The 25,098-nt window shown below is 43.2% G+C and overlaps 1 protein-coding gene across 1 annotated transcript in view; it reads right to left on the minus strand.

The window, feature by feature from the left end:
- LOC139665453 (protein unc-13 homolog B) overlaps positions 1 to 25,098 on the minus strand; it is a 200,352-nt gene that overhangs the window by 41,238 nt on the left and 134,016 nt on the right. The window contains 11 exon segments of the mRNA XM_071544463.1: positions 479 to 564; positions 1,824 to 1,951; positions 3,403 to 3,531; positions 5,111 to 5,200; positions 6,024 to 6,092; positions 13,605 to 13,755; positions 15,497 to 15,660; positions 16,673 to 16,788; positions 17,426 to 17,595; positions 20,013 to 20,154; positions 24,205 to 24,432. Coding sequence (XP_071400564.1) covers positions 479 to 564; positions 1,824 to 1,951; positions 3,403 to 3,531; positions 5,111 to 5,200; positions 6,024 to 6,092; positions 13,605 to 13,755; positions 15,497 to 15,660; positions 16,673 to 16,788; positions 17,426 to 17,595; positions 20,013 to 20,154; positions 24,205 to 24,432 — 1,473 coding nt within the window.

The following is a 25,098-nucleotide window of genomic DNA, read 5'->3' on the forward strand; positions in this document are numbered from 1 at the left end:
TATATTTTCGTATAGTTTTTATCTTTAATTAGGCATCTATAGGCTTGCTCCAAATGACATTTCATTGTACTCATACAGTGACAATAAAGGTATCTATCTATCAACTTCCACTTTGGCGTTACGTTTACACAGGTTTTCAACACTGGTGCAGGCCGTCAGATTAATCTACTCAACGTTTGTGACCAAATGGATGCCACTTGATGTCAGTGTGTCAATACTGGCTTTTCTGACTGTATCTTGTTATCAGCTGAGTGTCTGTAACCTCACCGTTGTTCCAGTGGTAATGGTCGATTTTATCCAAGACTGGAGGAGAAGATGGCAAAGAGAGAGAGAGAGAGTCGATGGGAGTGAATGGAAGAAAAGAAAAGAGTGTGGAGAGGGAAGAATGAGTGGCGGGACTGACTGGGATGTTTCTATCTCTATCTCTCTCTCTCACACACACACACACACACACACACACACACACACTCAGTCTTACCCTCCAGGGCGTATTTCATGTCCTGGGCGAACAGCATCCACATGACCTCAGCACTGACTTTACCCACGTTGAGCTCCTGAGGAAACCTGTGGGGAGGGAGGGGTTGGGTCAGGACGCGCAGTGAAAGTGTTAGAGTCTGTGTGTGTGTGTGTGTGTGTGTGTGTGTGTGTGTGAGTCTGTTTTATAATTGATTGAATCTTTGTGTCTACACTCGACTTGCTAGCCGATGCTTGCTGTGTGGGTTCATGTGAGGTCATGTTTTTGTGTGAAAGCCAACCAACACACACACACACACACACACACACACACACACACACACACACACACACGCACGCACACACGTACACCCAGTAGTAACCTTTTCAGCTTAGAAATAATAATAAGCTTAGAAATTCAGTTTCAGTCTGGGACTCAGACTCTTGAAAACAAATTGATATTCCTCTCATATGGACCCACCAGAAGCAGACCAGCGACCCTGTTAGAGGTGCAGAGCCATAGTTTGAGAACCATTAACAGGCTTACATGAAACACATCTGTAAAGTGTTTTTTTCAGTAAGAATTGTTCAGAAATAATTTTAATAATTTATATTCCAGTGATTTTCCTCCATCCAAAAATGTACAGGCTGTTTTCAGCACTTGGCACACAAGCAAAAATGAACCACTGTTCTGATTGGCGGGTTGTACTGGGGGTCCATCCCCCTTCTCTAGCCCCAAAAGAGCTGATTGGCTCATTTCAGTTAAGTCTAATTTCCGCATTCACACCATATCGGAGGAATGAGTCGACATCTTGTTGCTACAACTGGGAAGCATTCATGTGTTTAACTTGTTGGAACGCCCACATGCAAGATCTGAAGATTTTTAATTATGAATTTAAGATCAGCCATAAACAAACTTAAGGAGACATTAGATTAGAGAGACACTTGGTTTTCATAAGTAGAGTTGATTGTATTAGTGTGAATATAATTGATAATTTAGATTTTTATTATCTTTGACTATCGGCATCGGTGGATTCACTGCAGTGTTTCACATTACACTCAATTTTTGACAGTATGTTGGAGATAGGAACCCACAAAAAAGTCCCTATGTACTACTTGTAATTATCCCCAGGAGGCTGGCAGCTCATATTTACAGTAAATCCAATATGACATGAACGATGCATACGGAGGCACTTTTGCAAAATATAATGGCTGGTAGAAAAGTCTGATTTTCCCGATGTCGAAATGACAATGACTACACTTTTCAGTCTTTCCCAGTTACCTCTATACATCTCAGGACTAAAATATGCCAAACAGTGGGATATTGCCTCTCTCTGTGACAGGCTCCCTTTAGGAAACACAGCACTAACTGGTTGATGATGGGTGTGTAGGAGTTCTTGTCTTCTTCGATGATGGAGACGATGAGGGTGATGAGCTTGGGCCAGAAGTCCAGGTTCTGGATGCTCGGGCCCTGCTCCTCCGGCTGGCTCTCCTCCTTCTTCTCCTCCTCCTCCTCCTCCTCCTCCTCCTCATCCTCCTCCTCGTCTTCCTCCTCTCCCTCTCCTGCCTCCTCTCCCTCCGCTTTTTCCTTCTTCTTCTTCTTCGTTTTCTTGTCTGGCTCGGGCTGTAAGAGGACAAAAGAGATAAAAGATAAGACAGTTGGTTTCGGGGGTTTGTTAGGGATTTACAAAACACTTACAAAAGTGCTGTACACCTAAGAAAATAAAAAAGTTTCTTTCCAAAATTGGAGTTTCACTTGAAAAAAAGTAACACATACTGTCACAAAATGAGTGACAGCGCAAAACAAAAACAATTTCTAGTGCTCAGCATCGTGATTTCAATAAACGATCTGCACAGGACAAATCTATTACAATATAATTCCCCAAAATTACTGGGGAGTGTTTCATCTTCTGAAAGTTGCCTTCCATTTTTGTGCAATCAGGTTCTGAACAAGGCTGGGAATGGGAGGTTTTATTTTTCAATTACCATGCAAAGTATTGTTATTTTGTACCAAACACAGACTGTTTAGAATTTATACACATTCAGACATTCATTTCTCTGGGTTAAGAACAGTTAAGAACATTCAGTGTTCTGGAAATGATTTCTAGGATGTTTAGGCTGATAGAGACTCAGTTCATCGGTGCGTGAATGAAGGTTAAGCCAGCATGTACTCTATGTGTTTATATTAACATAAATGATTGGAGGAAGTGGGGCAAAAAGTGTTTCTGCTTCATTTATACACTCTAAAGTGTAAAAGGGCTTGGATGAACCTTTAGAGCAGTGGGTCTCAAATCCGGTCCTCTGTGTCCAAAGTAGCCTACTGCTGGTTTTCTATCATAGCAGGGAGTTAATTACATTCACCTGACGTCCCAGGTCTAAATCGGTCCCTGATTAGACGGCTAGAATCAAAACAACCTGGAAAAATAGAAAACCAGCAGTATTCTGAGGTCCAGATGGACCTTTGGACCAAGCTAGGTGAGGCAGGATTGACTCCCATGTGTTAATACATTACTTCTGATTGGTGGAGGTCACAACAGACTTGATGACAGTGCTACCTTCTGCTTAACTTTCTGCTCTCAGCCTCAGAAGCAGTGACAAAACCTGGCTTCAGGTTTTGATCGAACAGCAGAGGCTGGATAGAGAGACCGTCCTTCACCCTCAACCCTGCTGAAGAGCCCTTGAGCAAGACACTGAATCTACCATCCCTACTGTGCTGCTCTGTAGCTGAACCTGACCTCCACCTCCCTCTGGTAGGGAGCAAGCGAAAAGAGAATTTCTCTACAGGCATCAACAAAGTATCAAACCATTAAATCCCCATGGTTAAAAAAAAATAAAATCCTGAAGTGATTTTTTTTTTTATATCAGGCACAAATGTGAAAAGCCCCATTTGTCCCCAGCGTGTGGACGCTCATAACGTGTCGGTGCTGAGTGACTGACTGGCTGGACGGCGGGCTGGAACTGGCGGTTGTAGAGCTCCAGACAGTTGTTGAAGATGTACTCGTAGGTGGAGTTCAGGCAGGCCTTGACACAGTCCCTCACCACGTGGGCGGCCCTGGGGGGGCTCTGCAGCTCCAACACCTACGCAACACACACACACACACACACCATATCATATATCACACCATATTGCTGCTGTTGGGGAAGAATCTCACATCTCTAAAATACAAACTCTTCAGAAACTCAGAAAGAAAAGCTGCCTTGTTTTTAGCTTGACCATCGTGCATTTTTGGGTATGGCTTGTAGAATTTGTCTCAACCCATGGAGAACCATGTAATCCCCAAACTTATGTTAAAACATTCACACACACACCCTCCACAAACATCCACCATCAAGATAGGGTTATGCTGTCTCATCCTAAACACACACACACCTGACTCAGACACTTATACAACCAATGAAAACCTTGTATTTGTGATCTCCCATCGACTACACTTTTTTTCCTAACCTGAATCCTAGTCTTCACTCTCACGACTACATGCCTAACACTGGAGGTGTTGTTTCATCTTTCGATCTTTGTGAGGACAAAGTTTCTTTTTTTAAGGGAAGAGAAATACAAGAGTGCACACAAACACACACACAAACACACACACACACACACACACACACACACACACAGCTGGGCTGCGGAGCTGTTGGATCGATTGCAGCGACTGACTAATGTCTCTCAGAGTGAACTTGTATTGTCCAGTGCAGGTCTGTTATGGGAAGATTGATCGCCCAGTAGAGGGCAGGGGCTGGGCCGTGACTCTGTGTGTGTGTGTTCGTGTGTGTGTGTGTGTGTGTGTGTAAATGGACAAGTGTGTGTGTTTGCATGTGTGTAAATGGATGAATGTGTGTGTGCCTGTATGTGTAGAAATGGATGAATTTGTATGTGCCTGTGAGTGTGAATTAATGTGGGAATGAATGCGTTCACTGACACATTCTGTTCATATTTACATTAATTAGTGCATTAAGTGCATATTAAAGAGTGTTCTTTTTTAATGTTATGCATATTACACAGTTCATAGCACTGCCTGGAACACACTCTATGGAGTAAAATGGCTTTGAGGAAGCTTCAAGGGTTCTTCAGATTTAACCATAGGGGAGCCCAGGAAGGCTCCTTGAGGAACCCCTGCATAAAGAGTTCATGAAGCCTGACAGTGCAAACATATGAGGAGGAGCCCTTAAGTGATAGTTTAATAGTGGAAGACCCAAATGTGCTTATTTTCTCCCTTTGGATCCCCTAATGAACCCTTAATTCAGTCATGAAACACTCTCGTTATGAGATTTAGCCATTTATTGCAATAAATGCTAATAGAGTTCATTTGGCGTAATGGCTCCCTTCTAATAAGCTGCTCTCTGCCTAATCAAGCAAGCTTGCTAAAGATAAAGCAGGGAGCGCCAACATGACCCTCATGGGTGTACACAGAGCAGAACCACAGCGGTGTGCAGTGTTATCTTCAGAGTTAAAAATAACTAAGAGGTACAGACCAGACGTGGTGAAGTGGTAAAGCTTCACCAGTGTGTGCAGCAGCAACAGCAGCGAGCCTTGCTGTGTGAATGAGTTTGTGGTAGGTGTGATTAGGAGGAGTAGGAGTCGGCTGACTGTGGCTGACACCCATGACTCCCTGTCCTGCCTGAACTAACACTATCAGCTGAACTGCTATTTCTATTGTACCTTCATCCTGAAGAAGGTGATGCTGGTGAGAAGATCCACTGTTGACTTGAGGTCCTGGAGGCGAGGCTTGCTGCTGGCTGGGAAGTTGTTCTGGACACACACACACACACACACACACACACACACACACACACACACACACACACACACATATACACAAGTACATACAGTACATGTACACACACACACACAAAAAGAAAGAACCTCTTAACTGATACAAAACTGAAAGTAGACAAAGCAAGAAACCAGTGAGGCTTTCATCGAGAACAACTAAGATTGGGATGTAGTGGAGTTTGCCTTCCTTTTTATACACTTGATAGTTTATCAATTTTTCATGACATAAATTCATAGCGTACATCACAGTAAGTAGTATGAAACTGATGTGAGGTATATGAGGAAAAATAAACTAGATTGTTTCTCTGATAATATAATTGATTTTTGTTTATAATGGTGGTTGTTTTGCCTCATGATGATTTGTGACTGGTTTACCTATGTTCTTTTTTAAATTTGCCGCTACATTGCTGATTACAAGTAAGGAGTGCAAGGGTCAAAGCCACAGCACCCTGACAAAAAACCTGACAAGAGATGTAGCACAACATTCCTCTAGCCCTAGAATGATCATGCATCACACAGAAGTGCTAGGAAAATAAATAAGATCTGATCAGATCTTTTTAACGGCAAGAAAAGAGCATGGCAATATCAGAGAAAGTCGAGGAGAACAATAAGGGAAAGGCTGGTGTAATTCTGTGCGTTGTGAAATATTACAGCTTGGGATGGAAGATAAATGTTGTACTCTGTCTGTCGTATTCACACACACACACTTACCCCTGCTATGTCCTGTCTTTGTGAATGAATGGGGACAGACTTACACGGGGAAGGAAAGGATAAGAATCAGCTAAATGTGGAGACTCACTCGGTACATGGAGAGGTCGATACGCAGGGAGTTGTGAAGTTGATCCAAGAGCTTCACAAAACGGTCTCTCTATGATGGAGAGAGAGAGAGAGAGAGACAGAGAGAGAGAGAGAGAGAGATTTTAATCACATGCACACCTCTTGTTCAGATCAATATGCAGCGTGTGTGTGTTTCTGTCCAAATATGTGTGTACCACAGTAGCGAAGGATGGGGAGGCCAGACAGAAATAATGCAGAAAAAGAAGGAAATGTTTTTGTCTGAGAAAGAGAGGGAGAGGGAGGGAGAGACAGAATGGGAGAGAGAGAGAGAGAGAGAGAGAGAGAGAGAGAGAGATCATAGCTGTGGAGTACTGGGAGTCACGACATGGCGAAGAAACCAAAGAGATAAAAATGAGTTTTGTCTGAGAGAGAAAAAGACAAGCCGGTGTTTCCATCCAAGCTTTTTTTTTGCAAGTTGATGATGTATCGAATTAGAAATGGCAAAATTTGGCAAAAACTAGTTTTACGCTCGCTTGAAGCAGAAAGGTTTTTTGTTGATAAAGACATTATGTGAGAAATTGCGACGGAGACGCATCTGTCAAATAAATATTGCCGTAGGCGTGGCACCAGCGGTTCAATTTCATTGTACGATAGTTTGAAAGTGGCTTCGGAAGTTCTGAAATGTTTGTCTGTAAAATATCTTTTCCCCCCACAAGCTCCCAGACAGAACACCCATTATAACACTCTCATGGAGACGGAGCCCATCATGGCTGTATTGGCCATTAGTTGATGCATTAGAATAATGCCAAGTGCATTTCTGTGTTTTCGTCCTTGGATGAAAGCATGAATCATGGCAACATCAGCTGACATGAAAGAACAATAACAGCTTGTCAAATACTAATCAGTTCTTGGAAGACTTTCCATTGTTCTTGTTTTTTACATTCAGGAAGTCTACTTATTCGCTTCAACCCAGCTTATAGAAACACACCAAATTCTCATTTTATTTAGGTTTGTGTAACATTTGCTCAACAGCTGGATGGAGAGAGAGAGAGACTTCATTCTCACACACACACACACACTTGGCGGGTCAGTGAGGAATATATATAGAGAATCAATATAAAGTGTGTGAGTGTGTGTCCATCCATGCGTGTGTCCCACAGTGGCGAGGGACAGAGCGGACAGGGAGCAATGATGTCAGAAAAAGGCAAGGAGAGAGAGAGTGTTATAGCTATGTGAGTGATGACATGGTCAAGAAACCAAGGAGACGTGTTTGGTTTTGGATGAGAGAGAGAGAGAGAGAGAGAGAGAGAGAGAGAGAGAGGCGAACAAGGCGAACATTGATTAGAATTTACAGGCTGTCTTGACTTATAGAGCTGTCACAGCCGGCACTTTTATATCCACTGCACAACACACACACACACATACACACCACACACACACACACACACAGACACACACCTCTTTGTCCTCGAAAACCCTCCGACAAAGATAATAGCTCAGTTTTGACCTTTAAAAAAAAAAATAACACATTGTCACATTGTCCTTCCCTAAAGCAGAGCCATCCCCCTTCTCCACCCTACACACAGACACACACACACAGACACACACACACACACACAATAATTGTAACTCAGCCTCCATTCTCCTTACTACCCTCTCCCAAAATGCCACAGGGCATGGTCACTCCCTTTTGGTCTCCTGCAGCGGTTCTGAACCTGCGGGCCGGGAACCCCCCGCCAAAAATATGAATCATCATTTAATATCAAAGTTCACCATTCTTATTAACACCTGCAATATGACAGATTTTCCTTTGATGTATCCTATTATTACTTGCTGTTGCAACGACTCAGTTTCCCCATGGGCATCATTAAAGCTGCGCTGGGCCACTTCACAGGCTGGCCGTCCCAAACGGCAGCGAGAGCCAATCAGAAATCAGGAAATATGACATCAGTAAACTGCACACTCCTCTGACCTAAATTTCTCTCGCCGACCCCCAACTGCCCCAGTGATGCTGCTTAGAGTTTGACTTTAATTTGCAGTAGACTGGTGGTAGATCATCTACGTTCAAATTTGGACAGTGTTTTTCATAGTTTATTACTTTTTTGCCATTTAACTAACGCTATTTTTGTTTTTAAAAAAAGGGAATTGAATGTAATTTAATTCATCCTTTGATTCAACCTTTCTGTCTTTCTTTCTTTCTATTGCCATCTCTCAGTTCTTCCTTGAAAATTCCTTGCAAATGAGTCTTCATTTGTGATTAAAGGTCCTTTATCTGTTTGCTGATGGTTTCCAAACCCGTGCGTACCTCGGATTCTGAAATCGTTGCGGTTGTATTTCCCTCACCGCCATTTTCCTTGACTTCGCAGATGGCGGTTGTCTCTTCCATGTTGCCTTTATTTGCTTTCCTGGTCAGATAGATACGTTTTTTTTTTTTTTACTTTTATGTTTCTTACCCTCATTCATGCTATCAAAACTATTACTCGTCGTTCGGTTATATGAATTTAGGCAGATTTTCACACACGGCCTCAGGGAGTCTATCGCTGTCTCTCATGTCTTGATTCAACCTCCTTTGAACCCCCCTCCCTTCATCCCTTTTTTCTGTCATGCTGGCCGATGTGAAGGCCCAGGCAATGCACTTCCACTGTGTCCAGCCTGCTGCCTATATACCGTCACCCAAATCTTGGTGTCCCTTGGGTTCTTTGGGGCGTTGCCAACACTGCATCATAGATAACACTTTTGACTTTCACACTGCTGAGGAACCTCTGTTGCCTTAGGCTGCGTTCACACAAAGCGTTTTTTCCCCAACTGCCAGCGCCCTTTTCCTCATTAAAAGTAATGGGAACAAAAAAGCCGGCCGCTCCTGAAAAGCGCTGCAGCCGGCGTTTTTTTTCATCAGAGCGAAGCGGTTTCAAAAGTTGAGAAATGCTCAACTTTTCAGAAAAGCGCCGGGTGACGTGAACCGCTTTTTCCAAGCCGACCAATCGCCATGACAGAGACGCTGGCCGTTTCCCATAGCAACAACAAATATGGAGAAAGTGAAAGTGCCGGTGGAGAAATTGGACGTTGTAATAAGTGAATTTCCGTTACTGCAATAGCGATCATAAAGGCAGTATGGATTATCCTGGACTTGGAAATATCTGGTAAGCCTTTGATTGTTGGACAACACTGTTTGCTCTGCTAGAAGAGCTAACCAGCTGGTTAGTGAGCTAGCAGCTGCTCAGCTAACAACCTGATATTATCTAAACACAAATCAATCAAATATATCAGTGACAAAATCATCCAAAGCAAACCTGTCCAAAGCAACACAGAAATTAAAGACCCCCAGGAAATGGCATCTTTACTTCCTTGATCATTTCCTGTTGAAACAGGATGTTGGGGCGGGGCATGACACAAAGTCTAAACCAATGGAATATCAGTCTGGGAGAGAAATGTAATAAGTGAATTTCCGTTACCGCAATAGCGATCATAAAGGCAGTATGGATTATCCTGGACATGTATTGGAAATATCTGGTAAGCCTTTGCTTGTTGCACAACACTGTTTTGTCTGCTAGCAGTGCTAACCAGCTGGTTAGTGAGCTAGCAGCTGCTCAGCTAACGTCAGCTGACGTTGTCGTGATCCGCTTTTTATTTCTCCTCACAAAAAACGCTCCAGACAGCACTTTTTCCACATCAAAAAACGCTATGTGTGAACGCAGCCTTACTTAAGAAAGTGCATGACTTGCTCTGCCGAGAAAACCTACATTTTCAATTATGAACTGAGTGTGGGCATTATAAACACAGAGCATTTCCAAGTAACTTAACTTAACAAAGCTATTTTTCTAATGAGGGTGGATTTGCTGCGGCTCAAAGTTAGTTGCAACTAGACTTTCAAAGCAGCCTCCCCAGCACCACCACTGGCCAACCATCGACTGCTGGTTGTTGCTGTTGCTCTGGGCAGCTCCCAGGTGTGAGGGTGTGTAAGAGCGTGAGGGCGTTGATGAAAAACAGCAAACTGCACATGCTCAGCAAATGTTCCCTGGGTATGTCATTTCTGTTAAAAACAACCCAAAACAATCCAATGAATAATGTTTGTTCCTCCTGGCAAAATTCACTGTTTCATCGACTGCAATCCACCCAAAGACACAAAGGAGAATTGTTAGATGCTGGCATGTTTGTCTACTCTAGTCGTACTCTCAGACACATACTGTATACAGTATGCACACACACACACACACACACACACACTTGTACAACATAAGGGGCAAGGTCGCTAAAACTCTCGGCCGATGAGCTGATCTCAGAGTTGAATAATGAAGAGGAGAACAGAGGATGGACAGATCGATATGATATGGCCTCCTTTAAAGACAGATATAATGGTGGGGGGGATGGAGAAGTGGGGGTAAATTGTGAGGGAATCATAGAGAAAGTGGATGAGAGAAAGAGAGAGAGAGAGAGTGAGAGGGAGAGACAGGAAAGTTTCACAGTTTACGAAGCATCACCTTATTGCCATAGCAACAAGTGCATGGAAATAGTTTGGCTCTACATTAAACGCAGAGCAATAAAGACCCAGAAAGAGAGAAAGAGGAAAATAATGTGTGTTTTTCTCGGTCTGTCTGGGAGAAGGCACAACAGCAATAGAGGGGGTGGAGAGTTAGCAGAAGACAGCAAAAAAACAGCTCCCTGCTGCCTGTCTGTCTGTTTGTGTCTGAGACCCCAAATACGAAGAATAAGAATGAGAATAAGAACATGAATATGGAAACAACTAAGAACAGAACATGCCTTAAGATCATAAGAATCAATATTCTGTTCAGCATACCTCTGATCCACCAAGCATCATCTAATTTCAATAAAATATCAGCTTTAAATTTGTTTGCACTGCTCGCTAACCACAGTATATTCAGGGAGAAGAAGAAGACAAAGGAATGACAGGCAAACCAATTATAAAAATGGACTGAATCGGATGGATAGGATTAAGCTTCAGTGATCCCCGTAGGGAAATTGGGCCATTGCAGATAGTTGCAAATAGTAATAGGACACAGCAGAGAAAAATAGATGGATGTAGGACGTATGCCAAATTGAAGAGTGGTCCCTAATGAGTCGGAAAAAGGTCTTTCTTCATGTTATAGAAAGTATTTATGTTTGCCAATAAGCGAGGCAAGAGTAAGCTGCCTGATCTGAGCAGCATGCAGCTTAATAGGACGCTCTCTCTCTGATAGAAAGGGGGAAAGAGGGAACGGTACGAGGAGACTGCTTTTCTTTTTACCTACGTAGAAAATGACTCGATTCAGTGAAACTTAATGAGACAAAAAATCTTAGCAACCCATCCAGCAGGGGTTATTACCAATCTGGCAACCCAGAAATAGCCCCGCATCTCTGTAGCCTATGGTGAAAGCAAGCCTCTCCGAATCCCTTGACCCATTAAAGCAAGTACACGCCGCCTGCAGTTGCTCGTATATCACTGGGGTCTGAGTGCAACCAATGGGGGACTTGGAGCCGGCGTGGAGGATGTGGGTTTGAGCCGGCGCTGTTGGCAAAGATCCCAGGAGTCATTAAGACCCGCCGCTAGCTGTCATTGTCCCCATCTGAGCTCTGTGGCTAGAACGGAGCCACCCAATGTAGGGCCAGCGGGCCGAATTTGGGCCACGGCAAACTTGAGACCCTTTCGAAAGGTTCCAGAGTGAGAAGATATTACTTTTTTATGGGGAAGATTATTAGCACGATCATAAAAGAACACCTACTGGCTCTCAGCAGTATATATAATATCATATATATGAGACAGGTCTAACTCAAACTGACTGAAGTTCAGATTTATCCATAACATTACCTGTAACAGATTAACTCTCCATCCCTACGCTTCCCAATTCAACTGGTCAGGATTTTTAATGGATATTTTGTGTATGGCCTGTGGGCCCTTAAAATACTTGCAAAAAGTGGTAGTTTTTCAGATCAGGGATGACCGGGATGCAGTGGTGAAAAGTGTTCTCAAAGTCCAGTCAGTAGTGTCTGAGAGATCGGGTGTGACTGACCACCGAAGGAACCAAGGAACAAAACAACAAAGGAATGGACAGAGACAGATCCATAACCCCACTCCCTCACCCCCAAGAGAAATAGTGGGAACAGCATGAGTGTTTTCAGCTAGCTCACATCTGGCCCTGCATGGTAAAAGGACCACAGCTGATACGGCTCTGTGTTAATGCTGTTCTCTATTGGTGTGTAACTTATAGAGCTTATCCTCAGTAGCTGCTGTGGAGAACAGAGGCTCTGCAGTTGCCTCATAAATAAACAGCCAAGGTCCAGTGGAGAACCAGCAGTGCGCAAATAATGGCTAAGTACAACAGGGCCAAAGAGAGAGAGCTGAAAAAGATTGTCATGGTGTGTATTCAGTAACGGTCCATTGACTAACCTTGTAACTAAAAGTGAATGGTTTGATACAGTAGGTAACTGTGACACTTGTAGTAGTTGAACGAGGGCCTTTTGACAGTAGTGATCACTTGTAGCTTGAGAAGAGTCAGCTCAGTTAAACTGAACAAGCAGTTGGTTTTTGACTTTGTAGGCTAGGCAACTAGCTAAGCATGCTAATTTAGCAAAGCAACTGACGTTAATGTTAGCATGCTAATAGCTGCTACTAATGATGGTGAGTAGCTATGTGATGTTAGCTATTGTGCAAATCAGTTATGTTAAGACAGTGATGGTTAGCTGACCAGCTACTATGGTTAGCTAGCTCAGTGATTCTCAACCTTTTTCATATCAAAGACCCCTAATTCAGTTCACGTTGATGAGATTTTGTCTCTCGGACCCAAATATGAGAATATTTTTATTGTCAGATATGATTTTGTCCAGAATCCCATGACTATCTGTATTGTAGGTAGAGAGATAACAGTGAAACTATGATAAAAAAGTAATTCTTCTACATTCTCTAATTGTGTTAACTTCTTGTAAATTAAATAATGGTGAAGTTTAACAATTTGCTGGGGACCCCCTGGAACCCCCTCAAAGACCCCTGGTGGTCCCCGGACCCCACGTTGAGAACCACTGAGCTAGCTAACAACCTGATATTATCTAAACACAAATCAATCAAATATATCAGTGACAAAATCATCCAAACCAAACCTGTCCAAAGCAACACAGAAATTAAAGACCCCCATGAAATGGCATCTTTACTTCCTTGATCATTTCCTGTTGAAACAGGATGTTGGGGCGGGGCATGACGCAAAGTCTAAACCAATGGAATATCAGTCTGGGAGAGAAAGGCAATTTTATTTGATGGGAAGGGTGGAGTTGTGGGATTGTTCAAAAATCTGTGATGTTTTATTGGTTGGAATTTATATTTACACCTCCTATAGTGCAGCATGAGGTCACCATGAAAGATACTCTGTTTTCCAGGAAGTAGAAAAATAATGGGAGTTCATTTCATGGGGACTTTAAACATGTCTATTCCACGCTGAGACGGCCAAGTCATATGTTGTTGAAACGTAATTACCTGTCCTTAGCCATTACTACCCAAGAGCCGAGGTCCCCCAATACAGCCTAGTGGTCTGACTAGTTGACAAGTCGACTAGTTGGCTTCTCAGTGCAACCCCTGTGTGTGTTTGTGTGTATTTCAGTGTGTCAGGTGGTCGCTCACCCCGAAGTTGGAGGCAGCAAATCGGTCCGGAGCGGAGACATTCGTGGAGGCGGTCGGGTGGGCGTAGAAGGCATTGATGTTGGCCAGCAGGGTGCTCATCACTGCCGGCAACCCTGACAGCATGTACTTAGATGAAAGGCAGGAGAAATGGCTGAGGAGAGAAGGAATGGAGAGAGAGAGAGGGAGAGAGGGACAGAGAGGAAGAGAAGTATGGTGGGAGGAAAAGGGAGGTTGGAGGGAGGAAGGGGTTGGAGAAAGGGAAGGAAGGCAGAGAGGAGGAGAAAGGGAGGGAGGGAGCGTGGGAGAAAAGGAGAGGAGAAGTTGGAGGGAGCGAGAGAGGGGAAAAGGAAGGAAGGGAGGGAGAGGAGGAGAAATTGAGGGAGTGGGAGTGAGAGAAGGAGGGAGTGAGGGAGGTTAGAGGGAGAGAGATTGAAGTTTTTGAGGCAGGAAGGGGGTCAGAGAGAGGGAGAGGAGGAGAAAGAGAGGAAGAGAGGGGGAGGGAGAGAGGTAGGAAGGGAGAGAGACAAGGAGAGAGGGAGAAAGGTAGGACGGGAGGATGGATATGGAGAGGGAGGGGAGGAAGGTGGGTTAGGATAGGGGGGAGATGGAGGGTTGAGAAGAAGACATAAGGAGGCCAGAGAAATCAGAAGGATGGTGGTTTTAGAAGGAGGGAGGGTGAAATAAAAGGAAGAGAGGAGAAAGGAGAGGAGGCAGACGATGCGACGGAGGAGGGGAGGAAAGGGTTGGGATGCAATTAGAGACAAGAGAGAGAGAGAGAGGAGACGGGGAGACAGAGAGGCGGGAGGGATAAAACAAAAATGCATTATGTGGAGATGAAGTGAAAGCAATTCATCAGCAGTGTACAGTGGCGGCTGTCGTAGAAGTCCGCCATTCATGCATTTATCCTCCATCTATCCTCCATCTATCCTGCAGACAATCCTTTCTTCAGTGTTATACAGCAGAATCACAAAAACCTCAACAAAAGTGTCTCTCAACCAGCTAGTTAGCGGACATTTCCTTTAAACCAACTGCTGGCAGAAAAGAGAGCAAAGCTTGATTTTTTTGCAAACAATTCCTCTGTAATTTCTCTGAAAATGTAGCAGAAGTTCAGCAAGCACAAAGTAAGAAGTGGGACTTCTACATCTATGAATTTCAATCACCGTTTTCATTTGGCTGTGCTATTGATTGGCTCATATCCCCATTTCCACTGGGACAAAGTCTGGGCCATTTCTGCTTGAATTTATAGCTTCAGTGTACTCAATATGCCTTGCTTTCCAATATTAATGTGGTATGGTATTGTGCTCCCTTCCAACACACACACACACACACACACACACACACACACACACACACGGTTAATTATATTAACAATGTCATAATTTAACCTTAAATGGACTGAGAAGGTTTCTGTGTGTGTGTGTGTGTGTGTGTGTGTGTGTGTGTGTGTGTGTGTGTGTGTGTGTGTGTGTGTGTTTATTGAGACCTTCTCTCCACCTGCCTAGAGTCATCCAATCAAAGACATGACAGCCAGGGAAATCACAGAGGTGGCAGGTCATCATTTCTCATTAGAAGATAAACTAATTTGTGTGCAGTTTATAGCTCGACTATTCCACACACGTTCCCAACCCCGCCCGCCCCCTGTTCCCCTCAACACACACACACACAGACACACACACACACACACACACACAAACACACAAACACACCCTATTTCAACCACTTCCTCATTCGATTTAGCCAACACACACACAACACACTCAGCTCACGTCATGGCCTGGTTGACAAATTCAATGTTTATGCTTTAGCATTACACATGGCCAATGATGACATACAAGTAGCACCCACTTAGACACACACACACACACACACACACACACACACACTGGGCTTACGTCATGGCCTGGTAGATGGACTCGATGCCGTAGCGCATGGCGAACTCGTCCACGATGTCCTGCTGCACCTCGTCGAAGTAGACCTTCCACGCATCGTCTCCCTGGGCCCCCGGGATCTTCACCACACCGCCGCCCTCCACATCCGTCGAGAAGTGAAACATGTTCTGCACAGAGAAAGAGAAAGAGAGATAATATGTAAGCAGGTGTGTGTACCACTGATTCCTAACATACAGCAGAATGACACGAAAAGAGTAAAAGGCAGCCAGCAGTTTCAATGAAGCTTCCACATCGACAGCCAACACAGCTAGCCGAGTCGTTCTGGCCTAAAAAAAATCTGTGAAAAATTGACTCTATTTCAGTGATATTCAGGTTTACTCAGCCTCCAAACTGTGGTTCTTGTGGTGGAAAACTGGACTTGAATATATATATTCCTGTATTATATATATTCCCATATTCCTGTATTCCTTAACCTTTAATAAACCAAAACAAACAATTAATAAACCTGTAGGCTAGCTACTGTTTGGACAAGTGATTAGCAGGATAACAGCATAGTTGTCAAAATTGTGTAATTTTTTTTTTTTTTTTAAAGCATTATAGTTTAGGTACCCACTCATTTTCATGAAAACACAGAAAAAAGACACGGAAAGAGCCCACGCAGGAAACGGCCACACTGAAAGCTGATTTTTATTTTATTTTTATTGTTAGATATGATTTTGTCCAGAATTCCATGACTGTCTGTATTGTAGGCAGAGAGATAACAGTGAAACTATGATCAAAATAGTAATTCTCTAATTATGTTAACTTCTTGTAAATGAAATAGTTTAACAATTCATTAATTTTGCTGGGGACCCCCCTGGAACCCCCTCAAGGACCCCTGGTGGTCCCCGGACCCCACGTTGAGAACCACTGCCCTAGAGACCTGGAGCAGCTGGATGTGCAGTGCTTTTCTGTTGTGTTAGTTTTTCGTGGCTCGCATGTGTTTTTGAATTTGCATCATTTCTGAATTTTCAGCACATTTCCTGTTAATGTATTTACTTTGGCATTCTGCAGCACATTTCTTCTTCTGCAGTATGTTTACGTTGTTGTATTTTATTTGGATTTTCGGATATGTTTTTGAATTTGCATTGGCCACTGTACAGGTGTGTGTGTGCGTGTGTGTGTGTGTGTGTGTGTTACCTCATGAAGGCAGGTGTACTGTACATGGTAGGGAGCCACCTTCTCCTCCCCTTCGATCTCCACACTGATCTGTAGACGAATGGCACCAGACACCGCTGACTTGTCTGTTCTTTTCTCTGTAGGTGGGCACACACACACACACACACACACACACACACACACACACACACGCATATAAACACACACACACACACAAACACACACAGAGTTATTGTGAAATGATACACAGCTCTTAGTTGAACTTCTGATCGAAGATGACAACTGGGACAGTGAGAGCTTCCATTGCTGCACTAACAAGCAAACACACACTCCACCACACACACACACACACACACACACACACACACACAAACACACACTGATACAGTCTCCCACCCCATAAACACACACTCATATACAAACATATACAGACTGGCAACTCCCTTGCAATCCACAAGCAATACACTCTCATACTCAACCCACCACAATCCCTAAACACACACACACACACACACACACACACACACACACACATACATACACACACACACACACACAAATACACCCCCAAACAACACAACACATGCACCAATACACTCCCACTCCCTCCCTCCCACACACACACACAAATACTCCCACACCGCTCCCACACACAAAGATACCCGCCATACACACACACACACACACGTACACACACACCCTCACACACTCTCCCCTCCCCTACCCTACCCCCATCTCCCATCATGCCTCCCACCCTGCCGAGTGGCGACCTACCCAGGTTGTACCAGACGTCCATCTCCCCGCTGAGCGTGCGCACCTCGATGATGCTCTGGCCCAGGAAGTCGTCCGACTCCCTCTTCAGCCGCTGCTTCACCCGCGACTTGATGTCGTCGTCCTCGTCCCAGACGCGCAGCTTGACCCGGTCCGACGAGTTGTGACACTCGCTGTGGAGACGGGGGCGGCGGTGTTGTGAAATGTTGAGATGAAAGTCGAGATGAAATGAAAAATGCATTTTTAACCCTTTTAGATCACAACCCCGGTCATATTGTGCAGCTATTTAACAATATATGCCAAAAACAAAATACAAAAAATCCATTTCTTTGTATTCTTATATCAAAATCCAATCATGTTTTCTTCCTGTAAAACAAAATATGTCGTGTGCTTACATAAGCATGAACCAGCCAATTTCAACCAATAATATCATGACATCCACCCATCAATCATTCTTCAACCTCTAGCTAGCCACACCGGTCATATAAAACCACACTTCACTGTTTCTGGGTGGTAGTAGCTGACAGAGCAATATGGAGAGAGATAGGAAGAGATGTGTGTTTGGATATCAGTGGGCAAAAACTTTGTTTTCATTTCCAGAACAATGTTGCTGAGGTCTAATTCATTCATCTCTCCCTTGTCCTCCTGATCTAACAACTGTGGAGCCAACAGTCCTCTGTAGCTCCGTTTCTCTCCGTAGCTCCGTATCGCGCTAAACTCTAAGCCCCGCCCACTGTTTAGCAGCCCAATCAAATGCGAAAGATTTGATTTAAATCCCTCTTGTAACTGTACACCGCTCAAATATTCTGTTTCACTGGGAAATACGTCACAGTACAGAAGCTAAAGACGCTCTAACTTTTGTTTCAGTTTAAGACTTTAAACTCAGGAAAAGTGCTTTTCAGTCAGTCTGCTTCCTCTGTTAAAGCTGCACTAGAATGGAACTCAATTTATTTAGAGCTCATTTAAAGGAATGGTTAATTAGTACTCAGCTATGTCAGCACTAAAACTCAGTTGCACCAGTCTGCCCTCATGTACCTGCATGCATGTCTTATTGTGGTTTTGCTTTTATTGTGTCAGACTGATTTATGTGTTTTATACACTGTGCATGCTTTTTATGTCTGTGATTAACATTAAAGGCCCAATATGTAACTTTTCCGCCTTAAAATATCTAAAAACGACTAGACCTATGTTATATATTTTGTTGAGTTGTGTACTTACATTATCCCAAATGTTTCCAACAATATTCAAACCTAGAGAAACCCGTAATTTTAATCAAGGTAACAGTCTGTTTCATTTGGTCGCCTGTCAATGGCGTCATATCCCAATCTTATATTATATTATATTATATTCTGTTTTTAGAGTGACTCTGTAACATCTGTCCAGGGACTACAGATGAAAAATTGCCTCTTGGCTAACTCTGGCACATTTACAGCATTTATATTGTGCTTTATTAATGTGCGCTGTCCCCGTTAAATAAGCCAACAAATGATAAATAAATAAACAAGTGCGCCGGTGGTTGATAGGCGCCCAAATGGAGGTTTGGGGTGCCATTTAGAGCTAGTTCATGCTTCTGCCTGGTGTATGAGCGCACACTGTATTTCCCTTATGCAGGACTCTGGGGCTCCACGTGGCCTGAAGCAGTGATTGAACTTTTTCATATCAAGGACCCTAATTTAGTCCACATTAGGTCCACAGACCTCCCATTTGATGAGATTTTGTCTCTCCGACCCAAATCTGAGAATATTTTTATTGTTAGATATGATTTTGTCAAGAATCCCACGACTATCTGTATTGTAGGTAGAGAGATAACAGTGAAGCTATGATCAAAATAGTCATTCTTCTACATTCTCTAATTGTGTTTGGGTGTATTTTCACACTTCTTCACAGTTTCACACATTCAGTGTTTTCGTGGAAAGCAGTGCTGCCATGACCTAAAAGTTTTAGGTCCTTCCTGGATTGTTTATGTTGTTTTTCAGCTCGGAAAAGTTCTAACAAGCTGTGTTTCTCCATAGCAAGAAAAACAACATAAACAATCCAGGAAGGACCTGAATTTTTTTTAGGTCATGGCAGCTCTGCTTTGTTATATCTGAAGTCATGGAATTTTACTTCAGGGCCACAGTGGGGAATCTGTATGCAGCAGAGGTAAATTAGTGCATCGTAAAAAAAAAAAAAACCTGTCTCAACCAACTAGTGACTGTCATTCCTTGTAATTTCTGGGAACAAAAGTTGATTTTTCTGAATATTGTATCTCGGGAATGGAGCCAACCTGCAGTAGTAGTTCAACAAAAACACAGTAAAGAATGGGAGTCTACAGCTGCCTCAGTACAATTACTTCAAAACTGGAATTTTGAAGTAGTTGACCACATCCCCCAGCATCACTCCTGCATATTGTCTGTACTGTCATTTTGTGGGCGGCAAAGTTTTCCACATCAAAGAAAAAAACATTGAGTCAACACACTCAGTAGTAAACAGCAAACATGCAGTGTTTTATGGACATTGTTTTCCAGCCCTTCTGAGAGCTCCAGCTGTGTGTTATGGTTTGTGTAAAGCCAGCCTTACACACTAGAAGAAACAAACAAGCTGAACTCACAAGCTGAACTTTTCTTCCCAGATGGGGTTCAGGTTGCCGTAGATGGTCTTGGTCCTCTTCTTGGTCTTGCCGACCTGGATGGTGACGTACGGGTCGCTGGAGCCCGTCCGGTCCTTGGCCTGGAGACCCTGGGCACTGACAACTGATAACACACACACACACACACACACACACACACACACACACACACACACACACCAAGATTACGACTTAAAAGTTGCATAAGAACAACAAACACTCAAAACACCTACTACTAACCATCATCATCTCTCTCTCATTCACACACACACGCATACACACACACACACACACAGACACACACACACCAACACACGCAGTATCACCCACACGGTTATGCAAAGCCCCGTAACACAATACTCATGACTCACTGCAGGCAGATGTTGGATAAGAGCGTTTCTCACCAATTAACTCAGACAGTTAGGTGCCCACAAACATTGTCACCTGATGTTTTGTGTAACAAGGAGTGAAAAAAATACTTTGAAAAAGACTTGGCGCCGTGACTTGGTCTGGCCTTCCAGGGAAGAAAACCATTTAGAGAGAGCAGTTCAGCTTGTGGGTTTGTGTAAACACTTTGACTACAGTTCAGTTTGTGTGTTTTTGAACACACTTTGACTACAGTTTGTGCAACAAGCAATTCAGGAGAGAGGGAGAGAGATATCTGCAATAGATATCGATGATTTTAACTATTGCATATATTTTAAAATCAAATATATTTTCAATTTAAAAATAATCAGACTTACATGTAAGACCTACATAGAATTGTACATACAGTATGTTTGTTGGTTTTTTAAATTTTGCACACTGTATTGGCAATATTGTTTCTGTTCTCTTCTGTCATGCCAATGAAGTAACTAAATGCAGTAAGTAAGTAGTAAGTAGAAGGAGTAAATGAAATAAGGGAAAGACAAAAATGGTAGTAAACATAAAAGTAAACATTTGGCCCATACAGCAACAAAACCATAAGTGTTTTTGCCTTGGAGACTCTGTCTGGCTCAAAGTGAAAGACATTTCTTTGGCAGACTGAGATGATAGGCTTACGAATTCAGAGAGTTTGGAGATAATTCTTTGAGATGGAAGGTTAACCGGTACAGAGGCGGTTGTTTATCTGAAGGCAAGTTTAGTCAGTGCCACCTTCACTGCCATTTTACAGCCGCACACTGTGAATACAACCGTAGCCTAAAGGTTAGTGAAGCCAGCTGGTGACCGGAGACTTGGCAGGTCTGATCCCTACTGGGAAAGTCTGGGTACAGAAAGGTGAACAGAGTGTCAGAGTGCCCTCGAGCAAGGCATTTAACCTCCAACTGCTCTAAGCCTGCGGTTGTACTGGGCAGCTCCTCGGTGTGAATGTCTGGAACTTGAGTGTGAAGCAGGGATTTGCTGTGAGCATGCTCAGGAAATCATTCTTGTGTAGTTAAAGTTTTCTTTAAAACCACATTTGGGCACAAAGGATGTAGGGAATAGGCTCTATGGTTCTGTTGTTGTAATCTACAGTATAGTGAAAATCCACTAGGACAGGAGGCAAGCCACATATAGTTGTGAAAGTCCCCCTTCATGCATTTATGCGGCATTGATATTGCAGGCAAATTTTTCTTGGATGTTACAGTATACAATAGAACCAAATTAGCACATTCTAGCACAAAATCCTCAACCAATAAATTATCAGTCTTTTCAGCTTCTAATAGCTGAAAAGACAGGGGCCAAAGTGTACCAGTAATTCAACAAGCATGCATTAAAAAAGTGGGACTTCTGAATCTGTACATGATTTGGTTAGAACTTGCTAGAATGTGATGTGGACCAAGAAGACCAGGAGCTCGTTTGTATAAACCAAGAAGAATGGGGCTGAGCTCATATTACCTGGTAGCTCATTGGTCTTGCCAAAAAAGTACCAGTTTAAATCCCATATTACAGCTGCATGATATATTTGCCAAATATTGTTCCTGCATTATACAGTGCTTTAAAAGTGCTAAAGAGAAGAAGAGACACCTTTGCCTCTAAGAAAACATTGTAACCTCCTGCAATTTGGAAATTGCAGTAGTCAGTATTTCAATATGTTTTGATTAATTGTGCAGGCTGACTCCTGTGTGCTGGAAACTCCCGTGTGTCACAGACAAACAAACAAACACAGCTGGGTCTCCACCCTCAGCGTCTCTGCTATCAGCTCAGTCAGTGCAGGTGGCAGCTCTGACTGAGCTGAAGGGCGTTATCAATATTAATAACGGTTTGAGATGTTCCCTAAACAAATTATTAAAGGGTTCTGTGTTGAGCATTCTGTCAGTCCAGAACCAGGCTGACTCACCACTTGGCTTATAGAGTTTGACTTTATTTCCTTTCTTGGAATAAAATGCTTCATGGAATTATGGACAATGTACATTTCTAATAAACTGTGATTAAAAGTAACCTATTTCAAATTCTAAACAATCTGATGCCTGTGGCTACACTGGGAATTCTGAATCAGTATTGATACCTTATTGGAAATTTCTCTATTGCCCATCATAAAACTCATCATAAAATAGAAGCTGCACATGCGTTTGGCCTTGATGAGCAGAAAAAGACCGCAGCACACGCACCTGACCATCAATGAATTCCAACAAAGCGGCAGGTAAACGTCTGTCTCTGTATCGCCTCTCTAATGGAGCTCATCACTGGTGATCAGGGAGACAAGGTGTGATGGCTGCCATGGCAACACCGCTGCCACTACGGTGTGATGTGGCTGGTTACTATGGTAACAGCGGCGGTCATGATGATGTTTGGTGAGGGGGTGGGTGTGGGTTGGGGGTGTGTGTGTGTGGGACGGGGGTGATAGGGCTGCTCGGCGGTTCAAATTAGTGAAGCTCCCAGATAACTAGTTAAGTAACTCCATGTTTCAGTTGTCAGAAAAAGGATGACAGTGAATGTGGGCAGGGAAGGCTGACTGAGCACAAACACTCTTTTTCAGCAACACTTTGCTTCACACTGACACAGTTGCACATATTCTCACCTGGGAGTTGTCCAGTGCAACCACAGTCTTCTTCAGGTTCTTCACTTTTTTGTTTTACTGTACGCTGTGCGATGAACTAAGACTGAACTGAGCTGTTCTGGTCGGGAGATGAGGTAAAGATGGAATGGTTATTCAGAGAGGAAGTGTTTAGTGTGGCGAATTTGATTTGGAAAGCATGGAAATTGAGAAGTGATAAGCTGTACATTTGAAGGCAAAGGATGTTTATGTTTAAGTTGATTAGCTGTATGAACTTGCGGCCTGTTCTGTTTGTAGCAGCAGGATGTACTTTCGAGTCTTTTAGAATGTATGACTTGTATTTGTATGTTTTGATTGTTCATTGTTTCTGGTTCTTTTGCTCGCTGGGCACCATGTGGTGTGCGACACATACATAAAACCATCAATCAGTCTTCAAGAGCGCCTTGACTCTGCTCTTTGCTTTCACCATACAGGCTTTTCCTTCAATGGATGAGGCGAAAACCAAACCTCTGAGTTGGAATTAAACACCAAAACTCTCCTGTCTGTGGACAAATGGTGGCATTGGAGTTGTCCTTCTTAGTATTTATCAGAGGAGCTAATGACTTTCATTTATTGAACTTACTACTTAATACTGTATATTCCACACATCAGCAGGCACAGCAAAGCAGCTGACACCAACAGTGAGAAAAAAAGGCAATGCAACCCGAGTTTGCTGTGAAGATTTTGACTTTACACACAGATATGAGTGTCACACCCAGTGCGACAAGCCATTTTTTTCGAAGGAGTATTTGTATCAGTAACACTAGAGAGACATAAAGAGGAGGGAGAGAGAAAATGAGAAAGAGTGAGGAAGGAAGACCGAAAGATTGAATAGGTTTTGTCCTTGTCACTGTAGTTTTTGAGTAGTCAGTGTGTCTGTGTGTTAGAGACAGTAAGAGAGCCTTGTTTTTTTATTTTGAGGAAATCTTTAGCACTAAGCAGTTATTGCTGTGGTGTTTCTGTACTGCACTTCCCAGAGATCATCTGTCAATCAAACAGTGTGGGTGGAGCTTGGATTTTCTGTAGGTGGCACTCTTTCTCAGAACGTTTTTGTGAAGTCTGTGTGACATTAGAGAGAAGAGGCAAATCTTCCCAATGGAGCACTATATTATCATCTAACTGCTGACCTGAACCCTGGTTTTCCATGCCAAACAAAAGGTAAAAATTGGCTCCACGTACTGTTGATGGTGATCTTGGCCGACCACTTGGAGGTGCCGTCCAGGACGCTCTGCTTGATGGTCTTCATGTGCTGGGCGTGGACCAGCTTGGTGATGGTGAACACCTTCCGGATCTCCTCGAAGATCTCCGGCTTGTTCCTCTCGCGAATCTTCATCCTGTCCTTCATGGCCGTGATGATGTGCTGCGTCCGGTCCTCCGCCCCCGTCTTGGAGCTCTTCTCCGCCGCTCCTGGAGACGACGAGGTGAGAGGGGTTTGGAGAAGGAGAGAGAGAGAGGAGCAGGGTGGATGATGGGAGAAAAAGAGAGAGAGGAGAGAGGGGGGAGAGGAGAGAGGTGGTTAAGGTCATGGTGGATTAGGGGGTGAAATTTGAAGAACAGAACTATAAAACAGAAGGAGAAACCATTGTTCAAATGAAGCTGAGTGATGGACCGCATACATAAAAATGGTGGTCTTTTTTTTTTTTTTTTTTTTTTTTTTTTACCATTCTCCTCTGTGTAATTTGTGCCGCTATTTGTCATCATTTTTTGTCCCTTTTACTTTTGGGGTGAGCTATTTTCATTAGCCCCTCAGGATTTTTGGTCTCACCTGTGCAGATTGTATTTCTTTTCTCCTCTGTTATCCAGTATTCTTTTTTTTTTTATTTTTTTTTTATCATTTTTGCAGCTAAACTAAATCAGGACTAAAAGGACACTGTTCGCTTCGCCAAGCCTTTTTTATGGTACAAATTTTGCTTGGCAACTTTCTTTGGCAAACAAAGAACATTGGACATTTGGGCACTTTTCATTACTGGATTAAATTTGCATCATTTATCCAGGCCCTGGTGAGTGGGTGTGATTTCAAATAGAGTTGAGGTTTAGGCTTAAGGGTGATGTATGAGTCCAATGTGCAGATTT

Source organism: Centroberyx affinis, unplaced genomic scaffold (assembly GCF_046629955.1).
Source record: "Centroberyx affinis isolate AG114_WGS23_722 - 3 ecotype Tasmania unplaced genomic scaffold, CSIRO-AGI_Caff_v1 ptg004590l_1, whole genome shotgun sequence".
Classification (NCBI taxonomy): domain Eukaryota; kingdom Metazoa; phylum Chordata; class Actinopteri; order Beryciformes; family Berycidae; genus Centroberyx; species Centroberyx affinis.